Source organism: Microtus oregoni, unplaced genomic scaffold (genome assembly GCF_018167655.1).
Source record: "Microtus oregoni isolate MIOR12 unplaced genomic scaffold, Mior012 000001F_ref0000356, whole genome shotgun sequence".
NCBI classification, from domain to species: domain Eukaryota; kingdom Metazoa; phylum Chordata; class Mammalia; order Rodentia; family Cricetidae; genus Microtus; species Microtus oregoni.
In genome coordinates, this window is record NW_024543060.1 from 52343377 (window position 1) to 52369422 (window position 26046).

A 26046-nucleotide genomic window follows, 5' to 3' on the forward strand; every position below is an offset into this window, starting at 1 on the left:
CCATTGAAGGGTAATTGGGGAAAGGCACACAGAAAAAGTGGCCTTGTGAAATCATTCCTAAGAAAAAACCAGTTTTGTTGTGTGGTTTGCATTATAGGAGGTTTAAAAGGGTGTGTCATATAGTATCGCATTTATACCAGCTATGAAATAAAACAAACTTTTGTGCCACACTTGATTTATGTATGTTCTCTGGTAGGTCATGTTTTTACAACGACGTTGCTGGTTGATGACTGACAATATATTTTGCATATGTCCAAACACATGACCATACAGCATCTTTGGAAATGCACACCTCCATCTGAGCAAGCGTGCCTCTGGAAGTAGCAAGAGGAGAGAAAGACACTAATGCCGTCATTTCCTATCGGCTCTTACTGCTCCTGCTACGGTGTTTTTAATTATTTACTATGACTGTATCTTGGCCGAGTTAGAAATCACAGTGGGCCCAAGCACGAAATTGTGCGTGTGCAAGATGACACATCTGTAATGTTTTGCTGAATATCACATTTTAAAAATATTTCTCTTCAGTTCGGCTGTCCTGTGAGGGCTGAATGTCATTGTAGGCGAGTCTGTGTCTTCCCTGCCCTGACTCCAGAAGCTCTTGCACACTTCATCAGTATTATTGTGATTCTGTGGCTGCAGGATCCTTGGCAGCTGTTGCACCCCACTGGCAAATCCTATTCATTCTTCTTTCCCATTCACCATTGCCATTGGAGAATTGATTTCTCTCTCCTCTACTCTAACCTTTCCCAATTCATTTAGGATTGTTCGATGTGAAACATTTTAATTTCATATCATACAGCTATTCATCTCACAATCCCTTTTTTAACCTGTCACCAGGGTAACAGCATAGCATGCTTTCTTTAGGCAATCAAGTTTTTATTTCACATGCTTAATGTTGCATTAAATGTTTGCATTTTGTTTAACCCCCATTAAATACTTTGAACTCTGGATATGTTTTATAGGGTAATGAAACCAAATCAACACCATCAGTGCATTTATAAGAAAATGTCAAAAGATTAATTTGCATAATGCAAAGATGATTGTTAAAAATCCAAGTTAGCCGATCTGTGCAAAGTAATTTTCAGTAGGGAATGGAGCAGTATTTGTATATTTATGTTCAGCCTTGTTCTAAAAAAGAATTTAAAATTGGTTTATAGAGATTTGTCAGAGAGAGAAATGCAATATTTAAATGAGTAATGGGATTGGTACAAATGGGAAATAGATCTTTTGAAGAAAATGCTTAATTTTTCAGCTTGCTTCTTCCTGTAGTTACGAATAAGAACATAATGACCTAGGTGTTTAGTGGCAGATGGAGTAATGAGATGGGCCAGGGTGAGACGAATGGTTGTTCTGGGAGCTTGATTTGGGGAGTGTGTTCATTAATATCTGCTTGTCGGCGCACGTCAGTATTGTATTTCCCTTAGATGACACTGTTTAGTGCAGATGGATATGTGTGTATGTAGCTCTGATTCTTTGAAACAATCCGACCAGGCTTGTGTTTCTCTTGCCTTTTCATCTTCACCCACAAATAGTAATTTCACTGAAATCTGTTCTAGGGATAAATTCTGTGAAATGTGAAAGGTACTAAGAAGTATAAATAAAGCTCTGGGGAAAATAACGGGAGCTAATGAACCGTGTTGTTTGAAAGTATGGTTGTTTAAAAAGATACTCACGTAGTAGTTGCTCATGTTTATTCTTAGATCCGTCTCTATATTTACTAAAGCTTTCTTGGTAATAGATAGAACAAACTGAGTTAAGCTTCCTGAGTTATTGATTTTCAGTCTTTTTTTTTAAACTTTGAAGTGCATATATGTCTTAGAAGCATATTTATTAAAATTTTTTCATTTATTTTTCATGCCTACCATAGTTTCCTCCAATTCCTCTCCTCCCATTCCCTTCCCCACCTCCTTTCTAACCCCCCTCCCCCATCCACTCCTTTGTCTCCATTCAGAAAGGGCAGGCCTCCCAAGGGGGTTAGCACAGCCTGGCACATCAAGTTGAGGCAGGACCAAGCTCCTTCCTCCCCCTGCATCAAGGTTGGATGAGGCGACCCAGCATGGGGAATGGTTCCCCAAAAAGCCAGCTCAATCACCAGGGACAGGTCCTGATCCCACATCTAGGAGTCCCACAAACAGACCAAGCTACTCAACTGTCACACTCATGCAGAGGGCCTTCGTTGGTCCCATGCAGGCTCCCTAGCTGTTGGTTCAGAGTTGGTGAGCTCCCACGAGTCAGGTCTGCAGTCTTAGAGGCGTATATTAACATACTCTTGTCTTCAGTTTGGTTCTCTGTGGAAATTCTGATGTGCCCTCTTGAGGTTGTGTGGATCCAGATAGCACTGGACTAGCTGAGCAGTGTTATGACCTACTTCACAAGGTCTCCTCGTCTAAGTAAATCCTCCTTTTTATGATGATAGCCTTTGCCTTCTGAATTAGTTATCAGGTCATTCAAAAAATCGCGGATGGTGCCCATGTGATAAGATGCATGAATCTGTGACAAGAACACAGTCATCCCTTCCTTTAGGAACCCGAGAGTCTAATAAGATAGGTGGTTGCTCACTCTACAGTGCCAATGAAGAAGAGAAATGTCTAGGTTGTTTTCCAGAGGAGAGAAGAAATCTAATTTTCAACTTTGCCACATTACTCCATCTAAAATATCCGGTTTTTAGCCACGAGTAACAGCATGTAAAGAAACATGAATGTGTGGTTCACGCTAGAGATGGAGTTAGTGGAGACCATCCAGGAGGGAGTCTAGGTGCTAAACTTATTACACAGTGATATAAGCAAACTATTTGAAATAGATTCCAGGTGCCCAGAGAGATAGAGTAGCAGTTAAGAGTACTTACTGCTCATACCAAGGACCTGGGTTCAGTTCCCTGCTCTCACCTCTCAGCTGCCTCTAACTCCAGTTCCAGGGGATCTAAGACCCTCTGACATCCTTGGGCACCTGCATGCACATGGTACATATAAACTCACCCAGGAACATGTACTACATACATATAAACTTTTAAGAAATTTAGTATGTTCAAGAGCTAAAGGGTTGCATAGTAACCATGACTGACAAGATGGTAGATATCCATAGAAATTGAAATGATAAAATGACAAGTATAATTTTAGATAAAAAGATAATGCTTAAAACAAAACCATATATCATCTGCATTCAACTGTAGATTTGAGGTGGTAGGAGAGTCTTCAAATGTTAAGATTATCTACTATGTCAGACAGAAAAAAAAGTTAAGACTCAGAGATTTAGAAAGAAGGACACAATCAATCTAGCCACATAGATCTGCTTATAGTTCCAGAATGAGAGGAGAAAGAAGCAGAAAAATAATTGAAAGAAATTATGGCCAAATTTACTCAACTTTGACAGATAGTGTTATTCTGCAGAATCAAGAATGTTAATAAAGTACAGGTATGATAAAGAGAGTCACACAGATACAGTTCAACACACAAAACAGGAAGAATGTTAAAATCAGTAAGAGAAAAACGAACTGTATCCTCACACAGATATGGAGTTCATTCCTCAGCAGATACCAAAATAGTTGGGGAAAGATTGGAACCAGCAGGATATAGTGTTTTTTATTGGTAGAGTACTTTTCTACCTCATGTGATAGACTATGGAGTTGGTCTCATACATACATATATACATATGTATGTATGTACATACATACATACAAGCCTGATTGTGGGCTAAGAGATAAACTTTCCAGTCAGAAGATCTTTGTTCACAATTCTTACAAGTCTGGCCTGTCAGAAACTACAGTGTATGAGGTGCACGTTTTTGTCAAAGCTGTCAGAGAATGGTTAGAACTTAAATAGGTAGCCATTGTCTGTGGTCCTGAAGTCTCAGAGAAGACACTCAGGACTGTCAGGACTTTGACATCAAGCAGGATATCATGGCAAAATGGGGGCAGCAGACAGAGGAGTTCCCCTTAAAATATGTGCACATGAAAACTCCACGAAGCTCAGCATGGAGAACTTGCTGGAACGACGAACGAGCTTGAATTTGAGTTGCATACCAAGCAATGTGGTAATGATGCTTGGAATTTTGCATCGTACCAGTTGGGGGGGTCTTGTAAATACTTCAAGCTTTCCACTAAAACCCTGGGAGGGGCTTCTCGTCAGGAGAAAGACTGTTTCTGGAATCAGCAGTTTGCATGTTTGGTTTATAAGAACAAAGCCAGATAGACACATCCTTACATGCCATGCAATCAGGCCTTCAGCTTCAGTTACTAATCAGTAACTTCAGGGCCCGCTGTAATAAAGACCACTCAGGAAGATAGCAAAACCTAAGTCCCTTAAGTATCCCCGCCCCCCGAAGACTGGTTTGGTATATAGTTTAAGAATAAAGGTGACTTGTAGTTAAGAAAAAGAGCAATCAGAAGGAACCAGCCAGGAGAATTTGAAGATGTTGGAATCATGGGTAAGGACTTAATAGTAGCGATTCAAACTCTTTTTAAATATTAAAGAAAAATAGGAATGAACTGAAAGGGAATCCAGCATAAGAATGGAAACATTAAGAATGTATGAAGTGAAATTCTAGATGTAAAATATGTTATATTTACCATGGACAATTTGATCGGGACATTGAAAAGCAGGCTGTGGTGACAGAAGAAAGAATGGGTAGTTCAGAAGGTAGAGGAATGAGACTGTATATGGTCTGAAAAAGAGCAAATGGAATTTTGGATACTGAAGAAGTACAAAAGGGTGTTTGTGGAAATCTAAGGTAAATTTCATACCATGATTGTGGTAGTTGGTATCAGAGACATATACAGATGTCCAAATTTACAAGTTATGAGCTTAAATATTAGGAGTTTTCTTCTTTTCATGTGTGTGTCTTTATATGTGTCTGGGCATACATGTGGCATGTTGGTGTGGAGACGAAAGCATATGTTAGGAATCTGCCTCCATGGTTCTTTGGCCTTCTCTTCACAGGGTCTCTCAATAAAACCCAGAGCTTACTGATACAGCTGGTCTCACTAGCCAACTTGACATGGAAAGCCTTTCTCTTTCTGAGCCCTGGGATTTCGCATAGGCCTTCATGTCTACCTGGCTAATTCTAGTTCTGGGGATCTGAGCCTCAGATCTTTTGCTGACACAGCAAACACTTCGATCACTGAGTTGTTTTTCCAGACCCAGGTTTTGTCTGTCTGTTTGTTTTTTAAATGTGTTATATATCTCAGCAAATATGTTTTTAAAAATTGAAGACAAGCTGGTTGGCAGTGGCGCACACCTTTAATCCCAGCACTCAGGAGGCAGAGGCAGGTTGATCTCTGTGAGTTCGAGGCCAGCCTGGTCTACAGAATGAGTTCCAAGACAGCCAAGGCTGTTACACAGAAAAACTCTGTCCTGGAAAAAAAAAATTGAAGACATTTCAGTGAATTGGGAGATATCAAGAAAGATAGCAGATGTTCTCGGCGTCAGACAAGGGAGGGACCGAGAGAACAGGGCAAGGAATGTTAGAAAAACACATTGGATGTTTTCTCTGAGAAAAGACTGAGAATAAGTGGCTGAGAGATGGATCACACTTGCTAGCATTAGCTGTGTCCTAGAGGACCTGTGATTCACTCTTAGTACCCATCTGGAAGCTCCCAGCCTCCTGTAACTGCCACCCCAGGAAATCTGAATGGTCTTTGTGGGTGACCACACACTTGTGGCATACACAGACACAAATACATACACAGAAATAAAAATAGTAAGTCATTTCATATTTTAGCCAGCATTATCCTAATGATCCTAACCATTGGGATAAAAATAAAGAAGCCAATTAAAATGTACAAACAGAAACAAATGGATACTTTGCACTCAGTAATCATTTGCACAGGAAATATTATGGAATCTCCACAACTAACACATTTAGGAAAGTTGTAGAACTAAAAGTCAAATATAAATTGCATTTCCACAAAGACTAAAACCAATGAAAAAGAATCAATGTTCCATTTAACATAACATTAAAATAATTAAGCAAATACCTTAACCAAGTATATTCCATGCAGTCACTCCTCAGCATAGTAAAAAAACAATCGATGTTAAGATTAGAAAGCAAGGACATTTAAGAAGGAGACTATAAGAAATTCGTTATACTCAAAACACATAAATTGAACAGGAGAGACTCAGAAGTGCTATGCATGACGAAGAGGCATTCAGCATTAACCCTGTGTGTGCTCAGATGGGACAAACAAAGATGGAGGTGGTCCGTGCCTTATGCTAAGTCTAGATTGCATATGGATCTAACTACAGTTCCAGGGAGAGGGAAGGCTTTGTGCTGGCTTTAGAATCTTTCTGGCTGTGCAAAGGGAGCTTTAGAAATAGCTAACAAAGGTGTAAGATATGGCCTATGAAATTTCCTGAATAACCTCCATCCCTCTCTCTCACAGAAGAAATCTAGAAGTCAGTCATAGGTCCATATGTGCATCTTCTGGGAGAGGAGTTCAGGAAATGGTGCAGGGGTAAAGGACCCACGTAGGGGAGGAGAGACCTATGGAGTCCTCTGACCTCTACCTGTGTACTGTGCCATATGCCCACACATAGACAAATGAACAAAACTACGAGAAATGTGTGTCTCTTGAACCTTAGAATAGTAGAAAAGCAAGCAAACAAACAGAAAACCAAGTTGCCATTCCCTATCTGTTAGAGCATCTACAACCCAGAGTGCTCAAGACACCAAGTACTGCAAAGGATGAGGGCGGGTGTTGGAGAAGTCTTATTTACTGCAGTGGGAATACAAGGTGATACAGCCGTGTGGGGTGACGTTTGGCTGGATGTCCTTGTAACAAGATCAAGCAGTGGTGCCCTAAGTGTGTACTGCAAAGATCCCATGCCCCTAAGTGTGTACTGCAAAGATCCTATGCTCCTGAGTGTGTACTGCAAAGATCCCATGCCCCTGTGTGTGTACTGCAAAGATCCCATGCCCCTGAGTGTGTACTGCAAAGATCCCATGCCCCTGAGTGTGTACTGCAAAGATCCCATGACCCTAAGTGTGTACTGTAAATATCTCATACCTGTGTGTACTGCAAAGATCCCATACCCCCAAGTGTGTACCTCTGAATGAAAGGAGCCTGTTTGGAGGCAGCCTAGAGGTGCAGTGCTTGGCTAGCATTTGTGAAGTTTGTTACAAGAGCATTCGTAACAGCTTTGTTTGTAACACTCCTAAAATGGAGACCCCTCCATGTCCATCAGCAGGAGGAGGAGCTAGTTTTAGCATGTGTACAAGAGAACACATGTGTGTAAAAGAAAGTATCCAACAAATATGACGGGAATTCAAAGTGTATATTGACCAAAAAGTTCCTATCATCCTTGCTGTCAGGGGCCATTGAAGTGTAGCTTTGGTACAAACAACTGAAGTCCGTGAGAACCTGTTGGAGAGCTGTGTAAAATGACCGAAAGAGATGGGGTGATACAGAAGACGACAGCATTTCACCATGTAAATTGCATAATTTTTAAATTTTTCTTTTGTATCCATGGGCGCCACAAGGTGATGTGATACATATACCTTGTTTAAAATGGTCTATCCAGGATAGCTAGCATTAACATCTTGAATATCTGTATTTCCTTATGCTGGGAATCTTGGAGTCCTTGGCTTATGGTTCTTTAAAAGTATATAGCAAATTCTTCTAAGCTAGTCTTCCTTCCATTGTGTAAAATATAAGAAGTGTTCCTCCTCTGAAACTTTGGTTTTCTTCCATCCCTCCACTCCAGTGACTCCTCCTCTGGAAAAGTGTTTGGTACCTTGTTATACAGCCCCCCATTCACCCTCTCTCCTCCTAACCTTCTAGTTTCCAGTGACCCCTATTGATTCTTAGTTTATGAAATCAACTTGCTTCACTTCTCACGCGTGAGCTCATTTGGTATTTGTCTTTCTGTAACAGGTTTGTTTCCCTTACTGTCCTCTGTTCATTCCCATTGCTGCAGATGATGGGATCGTATGCATGTTCTACATCTTCCCATGTGTTGATGTTGATGGACGCTCTGTTCTTCTGCAGATGACGGGATTGTATGCATGCATATTTTCCCATGTGTTGATGTTGATGGATGCTCTGTTCTTCTGCAGATGACGGGATTGTATGCATGCTATACATCTTCCCGTGTGTTGATGTTGATGGACGCTCTATTCTTCTGCAGATGACGGGATTGTATGCATGCTATACATCTTCCCGTGTGTTGATGTTGGTGGACACTCTTCTGCAGATGACGGGATTGTATGCATGCTGCACATCTTCCCATGTGTTAATGGACACTCTGTTCTTCTGTAGATGACGGGATTGTATGCATGCTGCACATCTTCCCATGTGTTAATGGACACTCTGTTCTTCTGCAGACGACGGGATTGTATGCATGCTGTACATCTTCCCGTATGTTGATGTTGATGGACACTCTGTTCTTCTGCAGACGACAGGATCGTATGCATGCTGCACATCTTCCCATGTGTTAATGGACACTCTGTTCTTGTTGCTGTGACAGAATAGCAAACCAAAGTAACCTGAAGAAAGAAGGAGTTACTTTGACTCATCATTTTTAGAGTAGTCTTGATCCTCCTGCACACTTGTTTCTGGCTTTGAAGGGTTCCCTGAAAGCTACTTTTATCTGTCTTCACAGTGATGAACTTTAATGTTACCCTGTTGTAAATTCTCACATAATAAGGCATAGAGTTTTGTTTGGTTTGGCAGTAGGCTTCTGGTTAAAATTCCTTTAATCTGTTCCCTCCTTGCTTTCCTATTCATTTTGATAGCTGATGGATCTGTGAGGAATTTTACATGAATTTATTGCACTACTAAAACCCGCGCTTGTGACCCTTCCTCTGTCTGAACTTGCTTGAAAGTGAGGTTTTCAGCGAATGGCTGACTTTTGGTCTACTTTGGAGTTGTTTGCTTTTCCTCTTCAGTTGAAGAAAATAAGAAACACTTCATACGCTAGATCTAAAGTTTCATTAAAATTGCTTATGCCCTATCTCAGGCATTTTAAGTGGGCCATCTGTCTAAACATCTTTCTTTCTCTCCCCCACCTTTTCCTGATCATTTCCTCGACTTATTCATGAGCCATGGGAGGGCTCCTTTGTAGTCTGCCTGTATCTCGGGCCCGTCTACCCCCACTGAATACTTCTATGTGCTTGCATAACACAGTTTTGCGCCATGCTGGAAAATTTCTGAACTGGGTTCAGATGAATGGCGCACTTTCTGAGGGCCTTTTTCTTCTTACAAAGATTTGTATGCAGGTACTGACCTCGGCAGCTGTGGAATTCAGCAGATTATTCTGGGTCGATTTACAGACCACTCACTGGGACCATTATGACGAGGCAAGTTCTTGATGATTCTCTGATTGTTCTCACTGTTCTGAAGGGCAGAGCCAGTCTCAGAATCCACCCCCCAGTGCATGCAGGATGCTTCTGAAGGCCACTGTCCTAGCTCGAGGTCTGTGTAAAATGTTAGGCGTCTCTGTTATTAGCGCATCATTATCACTCGTGTGTTTACAGTTGTCTGGTAACTTATGTGTATGAGAATTGAAATTAGCAAAGTCAGCCCTCAATGTTCTCCTGTAAGATAAGGAGAAGCTGGTGGACTGAGCAGATTGAGTCTGGCTGACTGGCTGGTAATGGGAATGAACAGGCCTGGTGGAGCTGTTTGTTGTGAGCCTCAGGTTACTGAGTTCAGTGATCTCAGGTGTGAATGTGCAGATTAAGTCATACAAAGTGAACCTCGGGCCGATGGCAGCCCTTTCCACAGAAACATAAATCGTCTGTCATGAGGAGAAGCTGAGCCCTGTGTGCTATCACCAGGGTGACTGTGTGAAGTAGCTCCTCACCTTTGAGGAGGGTTTGTAATTATTTTCCCTTGGCTGATTTCACTCTTTGCTAAGTGACACCCTGGGCCCGGTGTCTGCTAGGCAAATAGTCCACTCAGAACTTCATAACCCATTTTGAATCATTTCAAGTTATACTAACCGGTGTAATTCTTTTTTATTTAATTTAAAATATAACTTTAGGTAGTTATTCTATCATGTTTATGCTTTCTGAATCGTAATTGGTGTTTCCAAAAACAAAACAAAACAAAAAACCAACTATCCCTGTTTTCTTAGAGATCCTGCAGAACCAGAGCACACCTTCCTCCAGGTTTGCATCTGTGTCTACTTTGGTGCTGCAATATTGTATGGCTGAAAAACTGGCATAAATGTCCAAATTATCTATTTTATTGACCAAACAAAATCAAACTACCTTTCAAGTCATATAAAGCCAGATTACCCCTGGTACTAACCCTACTTGAGGGTCATGCCTTCTGTTCTTCTTGGCACCTGGAGGTGTTGCTGTTGGAGGGACGTTTTTCCTCCATTCCCTTAAGGAACCTTAGATGGCACTGTCACTAAGTGCTGCTCCGGGAGCTCGGGTTCCCATCACCTGCCTGTATCTGTGGGAGCCCTCTGACAGGCTCGAGGATGTGGGTTCTCAAGTGCATTGCTAAGGAGAGAAGGAGCTGAGACATGAACCTCTGGACTTTCTCCCAGAAGCCTGTGCTCTTCCATAAGGTCCCTCCTGGGGCAAGCTGCAATGTATATGAAACAGATGTGGATCAAAATAAAGCAGTGAAAAAATAAATAATGGCCGGGTCCTGAGGAGTGGCAGCTCCGTCTCGCCGACATCTGCCAGATCGTTTTCTGTGGGAAAAGTCCGGTGCTGGAACAGGACGTTAGGATCAGCGACTCCCCACCTCCTCTGCAGGGAAGGATGGCCGCCTCACTGGGAACGGTCTTCGCTCTCACTGACTGCTGCTGAATTTTAGGAAATACTACAGCATATAGTACTGGCCAAGTGCAGGAAAGACAGTGACATTACATTATCGCCAAGGCAGTGATGAGGGCGGCGACCCCTTCCTTGGAAAATGTGAGACAGAGTCCAAAGTGCTGTGACGGGAGGATTTAGTCAGGGCCAAAACAGTGGCCTGAGAGGGCACTAATCGTGGTCCTCTCTGTGTGTCCACCAATGCAGATGCCGCTGTTACTCTAATGTTTCATGAGGGAAATGCATCCTGTCAGTTTGCTCAAGGTTAGGAATCTAGGCAGAGTTCATTCCACTTCTGTGGGTCAGCAGAGTCTGGTTCAAAACCACTGTACCTGGTCCTCTGCCTATTTGTTTGGTTTAATTTGTTTGGTCTACTTGAAGGGAGTTGGTCCAGTCAGACACATAAGCCAGAGAAATTAGAGGAAAAAAAAGGAAGATACAAAAAATTGGGGCTTTCCTTTTAAGGACTTGCTTGAATGGTAGGAAGCTCACTTAAGAATTAACCTGGTGCCTTTCCTCTGACGGCGGCCATCAGGTGAGCCAAGATGGGCGCATACAAGTACATCCAGGAGCTGTGGCGGAAGAAGCAGTCGGACGTGATGCGCTTCCTGCTGAGGGTCCGCTGCTGGCAGTACCGCCAGCTGTCCGCGCTGCACCGGGCTCCCCGTCCCACCCGGCCCGACAAAGCGCGGAGGCTGGGCTACAAGGCCAAGCAAGGTTACGTCATATACAGGATTCGCGTCCGCCGTGGTGGCCGCAAACACCCGGTGCCCAAGGGTGCGACCTACGGCAAGCCTGTCCATCATGGTGTGAACCAGCTAAAGTTCGCCCGAAGCCTTCAGTCTGTTGCTGAGGAGAGAGCTGGACGCCACTGTGGGGCTCTGAGAGTCCTGAATTCTTACTGGGTTGGCGAAGATTCCACATACAAATTTTTTGAGGTTATCCTCATCGATCCATTCCATAAAGCTATCAGAAGAAACCCTGACACCCAATGGATCACCAAACCGGTCCACAAGCACAGAGAGATGCGTGGGCTGACGTCTGCAGGCCGCAAGAGCCGTGGCCTTGGAAAGGGCCACAAGTTCCACCACACTATTGGTGGCTCTCGCCGTGCAGCCTGGAGAAGGCGCAACACTCTGCAGCTCCACCGTTACCGCTAATATACGTAATGTTTGTACAATTCATACCCAATAAACAATTTAGGACCGTAAAAAAAAAAAAAGAATTAACCTGGTGTGGAGCAGAAAACCATAGAGCTGCCATGATCAGGAAGGATTCAGTTTTATCAAAGGAAACAAAGAAGTGGTGCTGAGAGGTTGGGCATTTGAGGTTGAGCAAGGAAGGTAGCCTAGCAAGGAGACAACCCCAGGGGGATCTTGGAACTGCAGACTGCCCTGGCCTTGCAGCTACTGCATTTGTGTGGCTCCTCAGGCCCTCCCCCAGGAATGGGCCGGACTATAGCTCAGTGGTAGGATTCTTGCCAGGCACAGAACCTTGGGTTCCATCCCAGCACTAGGAAAATTAAGTCAAGGTCGTAGTCCTCCTTGAGACCTACAGTGCAGTGCGGGAGGTGCCTGTGGAATTCAGGGGCTGGAGTGAGGCAACGGGGCACACAGAGTACTCTCTTGCTGGTCTCCTCTGTTGGTCATTACCTTCCTTCTTCCCTCCTTCCTGTCTCTCCCCTGCTCACCCTTAGAAACTCTTGTTTATTCTCATTCTTCTGCACGACACTCTGACCTCCAAAACAATTCTCTTCAGGTCACCTAACAGTGTCTTCCAAGCTTTCTTCTGTAGGATTGGAGACAGTCATTGTTAAACAGATGGAGCCGTCTGTCCGTACAAACACCCCTCACCTGTTCATCTCCCTTCGGCAGGCCTCTGTACCTAGGGGGGACTTGAGAGTCATGACTGTTATGACTATACTTTTTTTAAAAAAATAGAAAACCAAGTAACACAATTCTTTTGAAATTTGAGAGACTTGAATAACCTGCAACGTTAAATTTAGATCCAGGGCTGGAGCTCGAGCCTAGATACTAAAAAGTACTAGCGTTAACAATACTTTAAAGACATGAAGACTATAAATGTGTGACATTAGGGTTAATTTTGAAGTCATTACTTTTTTAAACAAAATTATGGGAACTTTTTTTTTTTCCTGGAAGCTTGACCTAGTTTTTTCTGCCCTGTGTAACACCAACCGTACGTTTATATGATAAGACTAGCTTTGTGCAGAGCTCTGGCAGCCTTATATGTATTCCAGGATTGCCAGAAAGCCAGGACTGGGGATATAGAAGACATGGGCTGTGTGCAGGATGGGAACCATGGAGACATGGTGCCAGTCAGTCTGTGGACTTGTAGGTCACAGAGTTTAACGTAACTTAGTGTCTGTCCTTAAGGTTTCAGTCCAGCAGATGTGCTAAGGTAGGTTTTCTCCAGTGGGCACTATTGAGGAGCATTCTGTATTGTTTACAAGTAGAGTAAGGTATTATGGTTCATTCTTTTTAAAGAAATAAACTTTATTATTATTGTGTGTCTGTATGTGCCCCTGTGTGTGTGTGTGTGTATGTGCCTGTGCATGTGTGTGTGTTATAAAATTAATACTGTTTAAGACAGATTAATTTATGAAGGGTGGTGACAGTTACACAATTCAAGTTCATAACATCGAGCATGCCTGATGCCTGTCTTAGTTAGGGTTCTTACTGCTGTGAAGAGACATCATGACCACAGCAACTTTTAAAAGGAAAACATTTAATTGAAGTGACAGCTTGCAGTTTCAGAGGTTCAGTCCGTTATCATCATGACACGGATCATGGCGGCATGCAGGCACACATGGTGCTATAGCTGTAGCTGAGAGTTCCACAGCTTGCAGGAAACAGGAAGTCAACTAAGACACTGGGTAGTGTCCTAAGCATAGGAAACCACAAAGCCCATCTCCACAGTGACACACTTCCTTCAACAAGACAACACCCACTCCAACAAAGCCAGACCTCCTAATAGTGCCACTCCCTATAGGATTATCCAGCAAATTACATTCCAATCACCAAGATGAGGTGATAATGGTGCCACAGTTATAATAGGAGGCTGCTGTTGTCTTTGGAGTGTCCAGTTTTCATCTGAAAGCTGTTTTCCAAGGGTGGGATCAGTGAAAGTGTGAAGTGTGTCTTTGACTCTTCTACTCCACACACTGGTGCTAAAGGTAAGTAGTTGATCGATAGAGAATCATACGTAACTAATGCTTTTCCCTCTTTTTGCTTCAGAGTGCCAGTTGTTGGAGCGGACGAGGCCACGTGGGAGCTCTCGATAAAGTTACAGGACACAGAGCACAGTGTCGTGGCATCGAGCAACGGGTCAACATTTGTTGTGAGTTTTGCTTGCTTATTTGGTACTCTTGAATTATCTAAAGAAACTTAGAGCCTGTCGAGCCTCTCCGGTGTCTCTTCCCAGCCTCCAGGAACGCTCTGTGTTTGTCTTTATGAGCTGAATTTACGATAATTAGGGAACACGTTCCTAGATTTAGCCGCTTTTTGAAGTGCTTCCTGAAAAGTCATGGGCTTGCCTTTGTGACAGAGATTAAAGGTGTGAGAATCTAATCTAATCCCACCCTTGGTAAAGCAGCTTTCAGATATAAACCCGGATCTGATGGGGAGTGTCTCTAAGCCATGCCCTGTCAAGATTATTGGGGGGGGGGGCTCAAACTTCATGTTTGTTTGCAATTTTGTCGTAGAAACTCATGACCCCTAACCTGACTGTTCAAGCACTGTTTTTAGAATTTTTTCCCCCTGTAAAATCCTCTCCTGCTTTACATTTTATTTCGTGTGAGAAACACTTTGAAATGAGTACATTAAATTGATCTGGAATGAACCCTCCTTGGCATGTGGCATAAAAACAGAATGTCTCCTCGTTTTCCCCTTGGACGCTATGGAGTGTGTCATCCTCAGAGAAGAGCTTGGGTTCCTGTAGTTCCTCCAACCTCCACATGTAGACGTGGACTGAACTGTTTCAGGCCGCCCCTTGCAGGGTGAGTTAGACATGCTGGTGTGAAGACCTGTGTGGTATGGCACCTTTGCTCCTCTCACCAGGGAAGTGTAGTTGTTTGCTTGGTTTCTTCATAGCTAGAACAAAACTAGCCTAAAAGTGACAGGACACGTTTGGGTTATGGACTTCAGAGAAAGTATAAGCAATGTCATGTTTGCTCAGCTTACAGTGCAGCTCAGAGAATCCATAATTTTAAGAGTTTATAATTTTTCAGGCATTTTAAACTTTGAAGATTTCAAAAAGAGGGAGTACAGTGTGTGCAGACTTCCTACTGAAAAGAAAAAACATGTGTAGATTCAGTGAGTCTTCCTGCAGCCTCCCTTCTGCTCCTGCTCCCCCAGGGGTGGCAGCCGTTCTGAAAGTGTCCGTATAGATGCTCAGTGTGTGTTTGCTCTATAGCAGTGAAAAAAAGCTACAGGAAAGTGCATGTACTCACACACGTGTGCGCACACACATATACACACGTGCAAGCACATGCGCGATACATTTGATTTTCTACACAGAAAATGGAAACTGGTGGTAAATTTATTAAACTGGGTAGAAAGCTATGTGGGGAATTTAGAAGTTAATACGGTTAAGATGTCAATACTGCTCATATTGTTATAGATTCAGTGCAGCCCCAATTGAAATTCCAGTTACACTTTTCCAGAAATAGATAATTTTCCCAAAAATTCACATGGAATTTCAGATCTTAAGTAGTCAAAATCTCTAAATAGAAGAACACAGTTTGCCTCATGGTTACTATGTTAGAAGCTCATTACAAATCTTTGGTTATCAAAATCTGTTTCCCAGGCTCACACCTATAATCCCGTCACCCCAGAGACTGAGGTATAAGGATCGCAAGTTTCAGACCACCCTGGACTATGTGATGAACTAATTGCTACCCTTGGCAACTTAGGGATACACTATAAAAAACTGCAAAACAATGGGCCTGGAGAGATGGCACAGTGAGTGAGAAATCTTATTTCACAGGTGTGAGGACCTGAATTCTTCAAACCCTCAAATCCATGTGAAAAGAGCTGGGCAGGGTTGTGTAACCTTGACTGTAAGCCCTTTGCTATAGGAAGTGGAGGCAGGGGGATCCCTGGCACTTGCTGGCTTCCAGACTAGCTTCAGTCTAGCATTACAATCCTAAACTATTTTTGATGTCTCTTGTAAACAAGAGACTGCTCATTCGTTTCCCAGCCACTCAGACCCAAATAATCACACAGAAACTATATTGATCATAACACTGTTTAGTCAATGTCTCAAGCATATTCATAGGTAACACTTATATCTTAAATTAACCCATTTCTATTAACCTGTGTATTGCTATGAGGCTATGGCTTACCAGTATGGTTCCGTACAGCATCTGTCTCCTTCGGCAGCTACATGGCATCTCCCTGACTCTGCCTACTCTCTTTCTATACCTCTGTTTGGATTTCCTACATGGCTTTGCTCTGCTAAGCCATTGATCAAAAGAGCTTTTATTCACCAACCAATAAAAGCAGCACATATACAGAGGGACTTCCCACATCAGTCTCTCAAACTTATATACATTACACCTCTTTAATGAGTTTCTTTTCTGAGTCCAGTAAACAAGAAAAACTATTACTAAAACTACCTAATCTTCAACTCCCTCAGAGACCTGAGAAAGAAATTATATTAACTGAGTAAGCAGGAATTGCAAGCAAGTGATTTCCAAAAAATGTGAGAAATGACAGAAATAGCTGTCTGCTTGTACAGACATCCAAGGTTCCTCTGAAATATTGGGACACCATCCCCAGCCTACAGACCTAGAATATTTGACAGACTTTTTTATAAAGCAGGCTTTTTGAAGGACTGGCCTGCATTTTCATGGCAGTGTTTAGGAGTCACTCTTTTGTGTCCTGTTTATCCAATTAGGACAGCAGACTTTCAGCAATTGAGGCAAGAGCACTTTCTTGCCCAACAGCTAACTTTTGCCACAAAGAATGTAAACTTCATGTAGAGTTTCTTCAATGGCCATTATCTTCTCTAAAGTAGATATGTGTTGCCAGGAACAGACATGTCTCATTGTCATAAAAAAAAAGAAAAGAGCCTATGTTATTAGAACATCTTAAATGCCATATTTGTAGATATCTGTAGTGTTTGAAGATGACCTGTCTATCTAAAATATATCTTTGTTTTACCTTTTGTCTACAAGTTTGATTGTAATGACTAAGTACTAACTTGCATTTCTTTATATCCTAATTAGTTTGTAATAATAACTTTCAAGAACTAGAAATTTTTATTACATTGTTAAATAAGCTGTATAGGTACAATATCTTGAGCAAGATTAGAAATGTATATACAGTATGTTCTAACAAAATTAATCTCAAATTTGTATCAGTATACAAAGATCCATATCAATGTGAAATATTTAAGACAAGCAGTTTTCAAAATTAGATTCAATAATATACCCTTTTATCCTATCGTATCTATATCCCTCTTTTATCTTTTCAGAGCAAAAAATCTGAATCTAAACTCCTTTGTTCAGCTTCTTTCACCTGACCATTACCAATAACAGCTTGTAACCAACCCCCCCAAACAATGACAAATACCCATAACCCAATGAAAGACCAAAAGCTACCTACCCCACCTCTTGGGAATGTGGACATCATGTTCTTAAATTTACTTCCTGCTCTCTGGAGGCAACAGCATCTTTAGGGGATCCTGAAAAGAAAATTTTGAATTAATTGTCATGTCCTGAAAGAGGCAACTCTATCATTTGTTGTCCAGTCTCTGCATGATGAGAAAGTGCCTGACTTGTCTCAAGTCCTGGATAGAGCAATCTTTGAGACTGGATCATCTCAGCTGGCCACCTCATAATTGTCCTAAGCAGTTTGTAGTCCAAAGCCAATCTTTATATGGTATTTTTCAGCTTAGTAGTTGCCATCATAATCCTGGTGGAAATGCCATTGTGGGATCTCATCATCTTTTCAGAGACTTCAGAGACTGTATTAGGTCAGATTATTCATTTTCTTGGGAATTTTTTCCAGGGTAGGTCTCCCTTCTCCTTTGGATGCATTTGTCCATAGATCTTTATATACCTCAATATGGTTGTTTTTATTTTCCTGAAAAGAGAAACACTAAATCCTTCCCCAAACCTACTTTTGGGGAGGTTCCCTTTTGGCAAGTTATATATCTGATCCATCTGTTAGTTTTATAGACTCAGTGGCCATGCTGTTTGATACCTTTTGTAATCAAGAGTTTTCTCTCGTTCAAATCTAACCTTTATCAATTTTGATTTATGATTTCTCTTGAAATTTTTGCTTATTTTATAAAACTGTTTTATCATCCAGAGCAGTGTGGCTTTTTATAATAGGCATTAGGGTCTTTAATTGCTTTGTGAAGGAGTTTCCTCCACAGCCAGGAAATAACTGAACATATTTGAGGTGCCGGCTTGCAGGAGGTCCCTCAAGGCATTTCCCAATAGCAAAGGACTACTTTGATAGTCCCTTGTTGATATATATTCATCAGTCGAGTGCCTGCTCTTGCCACACCTTCTGTATAATCCTGGAGGGAGGTATTCTATTTGGTTTATACTTAGACAAAACATTGTTTTTGGAATGCCCTGTTTACAATCCCTTTTGAGATGACCTTATTTACAGCAATTGAAATGTTTGACACTTTAATTGTTCTCCAAACCTCTAGAAGTCACCTCTCCTATCCAAGCCTCATCATGGTCATAAGAATCCACATTGATTATATCTCAGATCCCTTCCTCCAAGGGTGCTGATCTTGCCTTTATTAGCCTAATTTCCCTTTTGCATTGTGCATTAGCATTTTCAAAAGCTAGAGATTCAAGTATTATTTGTCTAACTTCTAAATTTGGTATCATTCTATTTACTGCTGATTTCAATTTTTTTTTGAGAAATCAGTGAAGGTTTCTTTGAGCCCTGTATCACTTTAGTAAATGACTCAATTTTCTTTCCTACTTCTCTAATTCTGTCCCAAGCATTCAAAGCTGCTATATGGCATAAAGCCAGGGTGTGATCATCATATACATTTTGCCTTTTATAGTAGCATAATCTCCCTCTCCAAGAAATTGGTCCTGGAAGATTTCCATACCTCTAGCCCTACATTGTTGTTCAATGGTCTTAGCCTCATCTTTCCACCAGGTTCTTCATTGTAATTGTTGACCAGTCTCCAGGACTGCTGTAACCAAGTCTCTCGTCTTGAGGGATAATTCTCTGACAGGTTGACCATGAGTTTACCATCTGCTTCACAAAGGTGAATGCCAGCCATATGAGACTATCACCTCCTTGAATCTCCTTAAATCTAACATTTCCATGGATTCCAGTGAGTACTTTAACAGTTTTGGGGATGGCTGCCATTTGGTAGTTCCCATAAAGTGACCAATAAATTAAGGTTGGTTGTTTGAAAACCTTAGGCTATTCTTCTCTAACATATAATACAATGCTGGAATAAGTTCTCCTATAAATTCCTCTGTATGGATCTGACTATTTCTATGATCTATTTTATTATGTTTTCCTAAGGCCTGCATCTTGGCACTCATATCAACCAACTGTTTTAGAGATAAACCAAGAATTATTAAACCGACAATAAGTATTATCAATATGATAATTAACATTGTGTTCATCCTGGTTAAGTTGATTATCCCTTCATTTAATCATTCCATTTCTAAACCATTCATCAAGTAATCATACAGATTCCTAACTCTCTCCATGGTAATAGTGTTTCCCATTTTTTAACGTGGGAAAAACTCTCTCTTTTAATTAATACCTCAGTCTAAGAATTCCCAAGTGTCTCAACAAATCTGCTGACGATGGCAGTGAAGACATCAGACTGACTGCTGCTACACAGAACAGTAGAAGCCTGAGCCAGTTGAAGGCAGCTACCTAAACCCGCTGGGAGAAAAGAGAGGAAACCTAGACAACCGGGTGGTGACTCCCTGCCCTTAAGTTGGATGCCAGATATAGTACAAATTTCTAATGGGTTTTAATAGTGAAAACCCTGAGTCAGCTATTAGGAGGTGAAAGATTAAAGATCAGATAAGCAGAACAATCAACCACTAGTTCTTATCTCTATAAATCCTCAGTTCAGAAGGGTATCCTGTCTCTACAAATCATCAGGTTGAATGCCTTGAGTTCTGATCTCCTCCCACCTTATATTTCTCTCTCTCTCTCTCCTCTCTCTCTCTCTGCCCAGCCATATCCCTTCCTGTCTCCAGGTGTTTATGAATACATAGGCTCTCAGGTAAAAGTATGTGATTAGTGAAGGCAACAATGAATTCAGCTGTCCTAGTGGAATTGACTAGGAGTGTGAAACCCCTGAACACACATGGCAGAAATCTAGCCAGTCTTTTATAAAACTGAACTCCAAGTGAGGACACTCAGCCGAGTTCCTGTGTAACAATTTTCTGGATTTCTAAGTTCTGCCCACTTTTCTCTTGTGCAATATATTATAAAACTGGTTAAAACAGCACTAGAAACACAAAGATTAGTGTATTCGTTGCTTTAAAGATGAAGAAATAAATTCATATTGAAGTACATTCGTTTTGAAGAAAAATGTCCTAGCAGTCCTGCTGTGCAAACAAACTGGCTTATAAACGTGGTCCTCCAGAGGCAAGCACATGACTGCCACACAGCCCCGCTAAGTGTTTGCCCTGTGTCTACCTGCTCCCAACTGCCCGTACTTGGCTCAGTGGGGAAGAGGGCTCTCTGCTAGTCCTGTGAACCTACATAAGAAGCTTGATATGGTGACACAAATCGATTATCCCTGCAAGAGACAGAGGCAGGAGGATTGCCCAGAAGCCCAAAAGCCACCCAGGCCAGAGTACAGGGCAGCACAGAAGCAAGAGAGGCTGCCTCAACAAGACAAAGAGAGAGAACTCACTACTCAGCTTGCCCTTTGATCTCTGCAAGACACCGTGGCATGTGCCCCTCACCCCCACTGCTATCAATCAACCAACATTCCAAAGAGTATACAAAATTCCTAGAGCACCCACGGTATATTAATGTAATTTTCATACTAATGAATAGAAAATTTAAGTGGTCAAAGTAATACTTAGCATTCCTGGTCAAAGAGTAATTTTCTACTATCTTAAAATTTTTTAATTAAATTTTAAGGTTAGCATATAAAGTTCTGGTATTGATTTTAATTCTGCCATTATTACTTTGCTGAAATTTATTCACCCTTTTCACTGCTTTCCCCCACTTTTCATGGTTCTCTTCTATCCCCCAAGATCCCTCTTTGTGCTTTTAAATTCTTTAGTTAATTTCCCTAAATTAGGCTCTGTATTTATATTAAGAGAACAGAATTTTTTCAGTAAGCCTAAAACTGCTTCATTTAAATTAAAATTAGAGCCCTTCCATTTTCCCAATTTCAAGTTATATGTAGATACAGTTTGAATTAAAATTTAAAAACCTGGGCTTGGTGGTAGTTTAGCACTTCCTAGGATGCACAAAGCCCCAAGTTTTCTTCAATAAAGAGCAAAGAGCTACTTCTGGAATGGTAGCCTGTGGTGCTGCATGAACCCACTCTTCAGCAGTGTAGCCATCATTATGAAAATGGTGAAAATCTCTATTTATAGCTGCTATGTTGTAGACAGAGACTGCTTGTTCGTTCCCGGCCACCCAGACCTGATATAACCAAACGGAAACTGTATTAATAGAAACACTGGTTGGCCTATTAGTGTATACATATTTCTAACTAGCTCTTATATCTTAAATTAACCCATTTCTATTCACCTGCGTATTGCCACATGGTTGTGGCCTACCAGTAAGGTTTCATCCAGTGTTCAGCATCTGTCTCCTGCCATGGCTACATGGTGTCTCTTTGACTACTCTCTCCTCCTCTGTCTGCTTGGAATTCCCTCCTTGCCCCATTCGGCACTGCAATAGGTCCAAATCAGCATCTTTATTAACTAATGGTATTCACAGTATACAGAGGAGAATCCCACATCACTCATCACTATGTGGCTGAATGTAGAACACAGTAAGGAGTCAACTAAAACTGTCATGAAGATGTGAGTGAGTTCAGTGTGGATGCAAAGTCAAATCAGTGAAACGCCTCCTTATCTGCAGTAGCAACCCCAGAGCAAAAACAGTTCCATTAGCAAGAATATCAAAAGAAAGTGCTATTGAGGAGTAAGTACAATAAAAGTCTGAAACATGCATGGTGACATGCACAAGCCCTTGCCAAAGAATGAAGGAGAAAGCACAACCTAGTCATGAACTGACTAGAAAGATGGTGTGCACTGCTTCCTCATGGTCTAAAGACGTCCTGTAGTTCCCGAGACAAGCTGTGTTTTTGACAGACCCTAACATCCACATGGAAGCACAAAGATCCAGAATTGCCAGAACTATCTTCCAAACAAACAGGAGGATGGATAGGTCACATTTCCACCCTAAGTGTACTGAACCCTAGTGTAGCCCTTACGTGAAGGTAGACATGTTGATTGCTGGTGTAGAATAGAGAATATGGAAATAATCCTCTCAGTGTTGGTAATTACTGGGTGCTAATTTTGGGGTGATTCCCAAAGCCATAAGACAAACAAGTATGTGGTGGTTCGATTTAGGGGGTGATGGTGTGTGTGCTGGGTACTGAACCCAGGATTTGTGCCTCCAGAGCGATGCTCTACCACTGAACTACATCCCTACTCTAAAGCAGTGTTTTACAGAAGCACTAAAATAATTCAGTGGAGGAATCAATAATCCTTTCAGCAAATGGTGGGATATAAACTTGGACACCTTTCTCATATTGAGTTAATATGCAAAATTATCCAAAATGAATTCATTTCTAAATACAAGAGCTAAATGCTTTTTCAGACTTTATATGTTACTATGTTTTCATAGACATGTAACCAAAGCATAAGAAACACAAGAAAATGAATAAGTAATCAATATTTATCTAAATCAAAAGGCATCAACAAGAAATTGAAGACAAAACCACAGAACGATAAAATCCATTTACAAACTGAGTAAAGACCTTGTGTTTAAAATTTACAAAGAACACACTTCATGGGGGAAAAGACAAGAAATTCAGGTGTACAATGAGTGAAGACCCTGAGGTTCCTCCAGAGAATATAGCAGCCCTGTCAGTGAAATCAGGTGTGCACACATTTCCAGGAAGAATACGTCAAAACAGTGAATACAGAAACTTGCTTTCTGGGGCTGGAGAGATGGCTCCGAGATTAAGAGCACTGGCTGCTCTTCCAGAGGTCCTGAGTTCAATTCCCAGCAACCACATGGTGGCTCACAACCATCTGTACTGAGATCTGGCGCCCTCCTCTGGCGTGCAGACATACATCGAGGCAGAAACTTGCTGTCTGTCTGCTCAGGTGGCTGTCAGGAGCTAGAAGTAGAGAAACCAGGGCCCTCATCTCATGTACTGCGTGGGTCTGAGGCATGGTGCCATGGAATTTCTGAGACAGTTAAACAACCTTGACCCAGTTCTGTCATGAGGATTTAGCCTTGTATATTCACTTAAGTACTTGTATCCTTATTACTATGGTGGACATATTTAAACTTTGAAATCATATCAAAATTTTCAAATAATAGTTATGAGACCAGTTGCCAGCATCATTATGGGAATTAAAGGAGAATATATATGTATATAATGAATATATATATATATATATATATATATATTCACTTAGCCTTTCTGCAAAAATAATAAGATGGCATTCATAAAAGGCCTTTAAAAGATTCCTATCCTTTGGTTTACTAATTCTGCTCTTAGAACTTAATCCCAAGAAAATGATGAGAAAATATTAAGTACCAACTTAATATTTTATTTAATAGAAAGTTTAACAAGGGGAGTTTGTCTTTGGAGACCCCATCTTACAGGGTAAATGGAAGTCAGACTTCGAAGTAACTAAAATAGAGCAACAAACACCTTCCTAGAGATGGCTCCAACCATTGAATCGTGTGAGCAACAAGCACCTTCCTAGAGATGCTACAACCATTGAATCATGTGAGAACTGTCCTAGTTAGGGTTACTATTGCTGTGATAAAACACCATGACCAAAGCAACTTGGGAGGAAGGGGATTATTTGGCTTATGCTTCCACATGGTACTCTATTGTTGAAGGAAGCCAGGACAGGAACTCTAGCAGGGTAGGAACCTAAGGCAGGAGCTGATGCAGAGACCACAGAGGAGCACTGCTTATAGACTTGCTCCCTGTGGCTTGCTCAGCCTGCTTTCTTACAGAACCCAGGACCACTGGCACTATGGAGATCCCTATCCTTAATGTGCTGGGCCCTCTCTCGTCAATCACTAAATAAGAAAATGTCCTGCAGGGTTGCCTACGGCTTGATCTTTTGGAAGCATTTTCTCCATCGAAGCTACCTCTTATCTGATGACTCTAGCTTGTGTCAAGTTGGCAGAAAGCTAGCTAGCCAGCACAAGAACCAAATAAAGCTATAAGCTGCCTGGATGAAGGGAGGCATCTGGAGGAAGAGGAGGCTTTTGGGAGATATGACTAGTGACATTTAGACCACACTGCCTGTGCGAGCAGGGATTGACTTCCAATCACTGCTATGAGAAACTTGGCCCAGTGGAAGAGCAAAGGCTGTTGAGATGTCAAAGACATGTTTTTAAAGGTGGGTGCGGAGGTTTGCCTGCCTGTATGTCTGGGCACCATGTATATGCCTGATGTTCAAGAGGTCAAAAGAGGCTATCAGATACCCTGGAATTTGAATTACAGAGGGCTGTGAGCCACCACATGGGTGCTAGGAGTTGAATTTAAGTCCTCTGAAATAGCAACCAGTGTTCTTAACCTCTGAGCCATCTCGTCACCCCCCAGAGAAATCTTTAATCTGTAATAAGTTTAATTCCTTAAGAATTACTACACTTCATTTATTTATTTCGTATGTACACTTAAACATGTGGAAGTCAGAAGACACTTAGTGGGAAGTTGGTTTTCTCCTTCCATATGGGTCCTAGGAATTAAATCAAGTTGTCAGGCTTCAGAATCGCCCTTATTCATCAAGCCATTTCATCAACCTTTTAAAAGAAGCTTTTAATTGTGTGTGTGTATACACACGTGTGCGTGCGTGCATACGTGTGCTTGTCTGCTAGCATTTTTCGGTGCACCTGTGCTATAGAATCACAGCCGTGGGTTCTCTGCTTCCATCATCAGATGAGTCCCTGGGATTGGATTCCTGTTATCAGGCTTAGTGGTTTGCATTTTTTTCTTCTGAGCCATTTCACCAGCCCTCCAAAAATCTTCTTAAAGTGTTTAGAAACCTTACCACTTCTTATAAATGATAGTATTGTGTTAAATAATGATGTTTAGCATCGACTGAATAATTTTATACAAGTAAATATATTTTTTCAGAGCTGTATAAGGTTTGCGAATACCATTCATGTCTAAAGAGTTTACTCTCTGGTTTTGTTTTCTTAATAATGTTCATTTTGGTTGATTCAAAATGATCTCATCTTTGGATGCCTGTGGTGGAGGGAGGGAAATGTTGTAGAGTGTTCATATCATTTAAATTACCACCCTGTATTTTTCTTCACAAAGAAAAGATACAGTGATGAACATAAGGATAAAAAATAATAATTACATATGGATACATAATAAGAAATAATTATATATATACTTCTTATTTGACATTTTCTTCCTCTGATATAAGCAACCTTTCCCCCTTTGTTCTGCCACCGTTCACTTTGTTCTAGATTCTGAGCCGGGAAAACATTCCACCAGGTTGTTTTGACATCTAAAGAACACTTTGGAAATTTGGTTTTTAAGTAGAGCCATGCGAGCAGTTTTGTAAAATGCCGTTTTAACACCAAGCAGTAATTGAATGAACTTAGAATACCCATTAAATGGTTTTTCAAAGTAAGACCATTTATTTTATGTTATTTATTTCTGTTATATGTATCTGGTGTTTTCCTTGTATGTATGTGTGTTGTAATAGGAGCGGCGGGGCTGCGTCCCCAGCACCCCGGCCGCCTGGCTAGCTTATGCCCCGAAATAACAACACACAAACTGTATTCATTTAAACACTGCTTGGCCCATTATATCTAGCCTCTTCTCAACTAACTCTCGCACCTGGACTAGCCCATTTCTAATAATCTGCTGTAGCCCACAAGGTGGCTTACCAGGGAGATTCTAGCCTACGTCCAACCTGGGTTGGAGCTTCATTGCGTGCGTCTGGCTGTGCGAGCGGAGCATTGCGTCTCTGCTCCAGAGAGCAGAGCTGTCGAGTCTGAGCTCACTTCCTCTTCCTCCCAGCATTCTGTTCTGTTTACTCCACCCACCTATGTTTTAACCTAT

The 26046-nt window shown here is 41.5% G+C and overlaps 2 protein-coding genes across 2 annotated transcripts in view; both read left to right on the forward strand.

Annotated features, from left to right (window-relative positions):
* Positions 1–26046, forward strand: part of Pcca (propionyl-CoA carboxylase subunit alpha) — a 273582-nt gene that overhangs the window by 142040 nt on the left and 105496 nt on the right. Inside the window, exon 19 of the mRNA XM_041674725.1 lies at positions 14022–14124. Within this exon, the coding sequence (XP_041530659.1) occupies positions 14022–14124 (103 nt within the window). The remainder of the gene's footprint in view (positions 1–14021; positions 14125–26046) is intronic.
* Positions 11288–11977, forward strand: LOC121462812 (60S ribosomal protein L15-like). The gene has a single exon (XM_041674751.1). It carries the CDS (start codon positions 11313–11315, stop codon positions 11925–11927), a length of 615 nt encoding a protein of 204 aa, XP_041530685.1. The 5' UTR covers positions 11288–11312; the 3' UTR covers positions 11928–11977.